The following is a 4,866-nucleotide window of genomic DNA, read 5'->3' as shown; positions in this document are numbered from 1 at the left end:
TCCGATATGTCAAACAACACTGATTTTTGCCCAGAAACTCAAATTTAACATCCTCAGTACGTTCTGATGCCATTAGGCCACCCTGCCATCAACCCGGAATATCCGTAACATGGTTCCGATGGACCAATTTCGGTAATTTTACAAGTACACTTTCGACATGTCAAACAACACTGATATTTGCTCAGGAACTCAATTTGACATCCTCATTACGATCTGGTGCCATTTGGCCACCCTGCCACCAACCCGGAATATCCGTAACATGGTTCCGGTGGACCAATTCGGTAATTTCACGAGCACACTTTCCGACATGTCAAACAACACTGAATTTGGCTCAGGAACTCAAATTTGACATCCTCAGTACGTTCTGGTGCCATTTACCTGCCACCAACCCGGATTGTCCGTAACAAGGTTCTAATGGACCAATTTACGGATACTTTCCGATTTGTCAATTACCGAAATTGGTCCACCGGAACCATTTTTCCGGATATTCCGGGTTGATGGCAGGGTGGCCAAATGGCACCAGATCGTAATGTGGATGTCAAATTTGAGTTCCTGAGCAAAAACAGTGTTGTTTGACATATCGGAAAGTACCCTTGTGAAATTACCGAAATTGGTCCATCGGAACCATGTTACGGATATTCCGGGTTGGTGACAGGGTGGCCAAATGGCACCAGATCGTAATGAGGATGTCAAATTTGAGTTCCTGAGCAAAAATCAGTGTTGTTTGACATGTTTTTTGGTTTTTTGATCGATTGGTTTTCGGCGAAATTTTTTTACGTTTCGGTCGCCTCACTGGCTTGCGACCATCTTCAGCGGACACTAAAAATTAATTTTATTATTAAAATACGTGCAAAAAAATACAAAAATGTTCAACTCTTACACTCTTCCTGCCGTTTCTTTTCTGGCTACGGCCACGTTTGTTTACAGTTTTCACTGTTGTGTTACCCTTGTGTCCCTTCTGGTAGATTTAAGCTTTGTTACAATAGAGTTGTACGTTGTTTTGAAATTTAGTGAGTCTCTTTGTTTGTTGACCACATTTTCATCCCCCTTCAGCTTAATGTTAAAAGTTTCGACAGTCAATCTTGTTTTATAGTTTGTAACTTTGTCAAGTATTTTCGTATTGTCAAAGTTAAAAATATGCCCTCTTCTAGTGTGTGTTGTGAAAGGCCTGTTCCACCAATGTTTTTGTTCTTACGTCTGATTTGTGTTTGTCTAAACGTGTTTTCAAAAACTGGCTTGTTTCCCCTATATACGTTTTAGGGCAAGCACCACATGGAACTTCGTACACCACATTTGTGTTCTTCATTTTTGGTATTTTGTCTTTCGTTTTTGTAAACAACACATCTTTTATCTTGTCAACTGGTTTAAAAGCTACTTTAAGATCGTGTTGTCCCAAATACCTTGCTAACTTTTCCCAAGGCCTGGTACGTAAGGAAGTGTAACAAACCCCGTGGTGTCTTTACGTGTGTTTTGTTGTAATGTGTTGTACATGATGTGTAACCTTTCCCTAATCACTTTTTCCACCAAAAAACTTGGATAATTGTTGTTTCTCAAAATGTGTTTCACAGTTTTAATTGTGTTTTCCCGGTACTTAGCGTGTGTTAGTTTTAATGCTCTGTCAACTAATGCAATGACTGTGTTCTTTTTGTGTGAAAATGGGCTTACCGACGTGTAATCCAAATACCTTCCATTGACATCTTTTGGCGCCCATTCTGTTGTGATCACATTCCCCTCCTTCGCAGTATTACGTCTAGAAACTTCAGCTTCATATCTACTTCCATTTCCATCGTAAACTGCAAACGCTGATGGAAACTGTTGAAAACCTCCAGTACAATTTCAACATCTTCCAATCTCGCACACAGCAAACAGTCATCGACGTACCGCTTGAAGAACACTGGCACGATCCCACGGGCCATCAAGTTCTCCAGAGCTGCTCTCTCAATTCTCTCCAGCACGATGTTCGACACCGCTGGTGATAGTGGAGAGCCCATCGGGACACCAAACCTCTGAACGTAAAACTTCCCGTTGTATTGAAAAAATGTCGATCTCAATACTGTCCCCAACATTTTGAAGAAACTCTCTTCATCCAGCTTCGTGTGCTCTTTATCTCATCCCACCGTAAACGAACCGATTCAATGGCAAAATCGACCGGCACGTTCGTGAAGAGAGACACTACGTCAAGGGAAAACAAAATGTTCTCCTCCGTTATTTGCTTCCCACGGATTTCCTCCACAAACTCGAAACTGTTTACGATGTGGTGCTCAGTCTTACCCGCTACCTGGTTGAGGATGTTGGACAGATACTGTGCCATCTTGTACGTAGCCGTACCGATCGTTGAGTTGATGATCCTCAGCGGCCTCCCGTCCTTGTGCGTTTTGGGTAACCCGTACACACGTGGCGGGTTACAGTTGTGTAGCTTGTACACCTTCACCTCCGATTGCTTGATGAAACCCTTGTTCGCCCATTCATCGATTTGTTTGTTGATACTTTCGCATGTCTTCTTGGTCTGGTCCTCGCAATCTGCTCGTACGTCTCCACATCGCTCACCAGTGCTTGCATCTTCTCATCGTACTCCTCCCGCTTCATCACCACCACTGTCTTCCCCTTGTCCGCCTTGGTGACAACCAAGTCCCCTCTCTCCAAGAGGAACTGCTTGGTTTTGGACTTCTTTCGTGTGCTCTCGTGCTCGTCGTGGAAAGACTGCTTAGTGTAGTTAACGTGGTTGATGATCGCGTTGGACACATCTTGTCGAATCAGATCTGCATTCGGTCTTTCGTTCACGGCAGCTTCTATCTCGGACAGAACCCGAACGTACGGTGCCGTGTGCGGGTTTGGGTTGTTGAAACCACTGCCGAGCTGCAACGAACGGGTTACGTACTCCGGCAGGACCTCGTTCGTGCAATTTACAACCCAGTTTTCCCGAGTTGCGTTTTGAACATCCCTGCTCGATCTCAACTTTTCCAATTTGCGTTGTTGTCTGCTTTTGTAGCGCGTGAAAGTGTGGTCTTGTTTTGTTGTTGCAAACTGCAGGCAATCTTCGAGATCGATCGGTTCGATCGTTCTCTCTAGCTGCTCTCGACTGGCATCAGCTGACCGGTTGGTCTTGTTGATGCTGATGATGCTGTCCGAAATGAGCACGCTGAGGAGCTGCTGCTTAAATCTACTCACCAGCTTGTTTGCCTTCAGTGCTGGCTTGTCGTTCTCCAAGTTGATGTGAACGGCAAAATTCAGGAACGACGGCGTGAGCTTTAGCCGTCTGCAGTTCAAAAGGAACACCTTTCGATTTTTGAGTTTCGCCAGTTTCACCTGCATCTTAACTAGCGTTCGCTGGGCCATTTCTGCTCTCCAGCCATACTTGCTGCGCAGTCTTCGTAGGAAGACCATTTTGTCCAATACTTTATCGATCAAAAAACCAAAAATCAATTCGCGGCGATTAACACCTAAAAAACTTGTTTGACATGTCGGAAAGTGTGCTCGTGAAATTACCGAAATTGGTCCACCGGAATCATGTTACGGATATTCCGGGTTGGTGGCAGGGTGGCCAAATGGCACCAGATCGTAATGAGGATGTCAAATTCGAGTTCCTGAGCAAAAATCAGTGTTGTTTGACATGTCGGAAAGTGTGCTCGTGAAATTACCGAAATTGGTCCACCGGAACCATGTTACGGATATTCCGGTTTGGTGGCAGAGTGGCCAAATGGCACCAAATCGTAATGAGGATGTCAAATTTGAGTTTCTGAGCAAAAATCAGTGTTGTTTGGCATGTCGGAAAGTGTACTTGTGAAATTACCGAAATTGGTCCACCGGAACCATGTTACGGATATTCCGGGTTGATGGCAGGGTGGCCAAATGGCACCAGATCGTAATGAGGATGTCAAATTTGAGTTCTTGAGCAAAAATCAGTGCCGTTTGACAAGTCGGAAAGTGTGCTCGTGAAATTACCGAAATTGGTCCATCAGAACCATGTTACGGATATTCCGGGTTGGTGGCAGGGTGGCCAAATGGCACCAGATCGTAATGAGGATGTCAAATTTGAGTTCCTGAGCAAATATCAGTGTTGTTTGACATGTCGGAAAGTGTGCTCGTGAAATTACCGAAATTGGTCCATCAGAACCATGTTACGGATATTCCGGGTTGATGGCAGGCTGGCCAAATGGCACCAGATCGTAATGAGGATGTCAAATTTGAGTTCCTGAGCAAAATTCAGTGTTGTTTGACATGTCGGAAAGTGTGCTCGTGAAATTACCGAAATTGGTCCATCGGAACCATGTTACGGATATTCCGGGTTGGTGGAAGGGTAGCCAAATGGCACCAGAACGTACTGAGGATGTCAAATTTGATTTCCTGAGCCAAATTTAGTGCCGTTTGACATGTCGGAAGCCATATAAGACTTGATGTAGAATTCGACATCCGTTCCTGTGTAGTCGGTTCCGGAAGGGTGGCCAATTCATATCCGATGGTCCGGGATCAAAGGAATATGCCTTATATGTCCAGAACAGGTCTTGGAGCAAATTGGGATGGTTTTTTTGAAGAATTTATGATAATAATCATGATTTGTAGATTGGGTTGCATACCCGGACAAAAACCTACCCCACTAGGTTCCGGAATATCTCCGTGGCCAAGTGACCGATTCCGGATTTCTTTGTAGATTCTGAAAATAGAGATTTGTCCGGTTCTTTTGAGGGGTGAACGAACTTATTTGGTCAAAAGATGCCAAAGATACAGCATTTTTAATGTTTTTTCGGTATCTCGCATCAGACGTTCGGACTGTAAGGGTTAAGAACTGTAACGTTTGCGAAGAAATTTGAAGTGGATCGTTTGCTCTAATGCATTTTGGAAAAAAATCTTGAAAAAGCGAATATTTTA

At 44.1% G+C, this 4,866-nt stretch overlaps 1 protein-coding gene across 1 annotated transcript; it reads right to left on the bottom strand.

Moving 5' to 3' along the window:
* Window positions 1–1,721: 1,721 nt before the first annotated feature.
* On the bottom strand, window positions 1,722–3,384 carry LOC119768907. Its single transcript, XM_038260696.1, has 3 exons — window positions 2,488–3,384; window positions 2,221–2,440; window positions 1,722–1,969 (listed from the first exon to the last, which is right to left on the bottom strand). The coding sequence occupies exons 1-3, from the start codon at window positions 3,382–3,384 to the stop codon at window positions 1,722–1,724; spliced, it is 1,365 nt and encodes a 454-aa protein (XP_038116624.1).
* Between the last annotated feature and the right edge of the window lie 1,482 nt (window positions 3,385–4,866).

This window comes from Culex quinquefasciatus, chromosome 3 (genome assembly GCF_015732765.1).
Source record: "Culex quinquefasciatus strain JHB chromosome 3, VPISU_Cqui_1.0_pri_paternal, whole genome shotgun sequence".
NCBI classification, from domain to species: domain Eukaryota; kingdom Metazoa; phylum Arthropoda; class Insecta; order Diptera; family Culicidae; genus Culex; species Culex quinquefasciatus.
The sequence above is the reverse complement of the archived record's forward strand: the minus strand, read 5'-3'. Positions and strand labels throughout refer to the sequence as shown.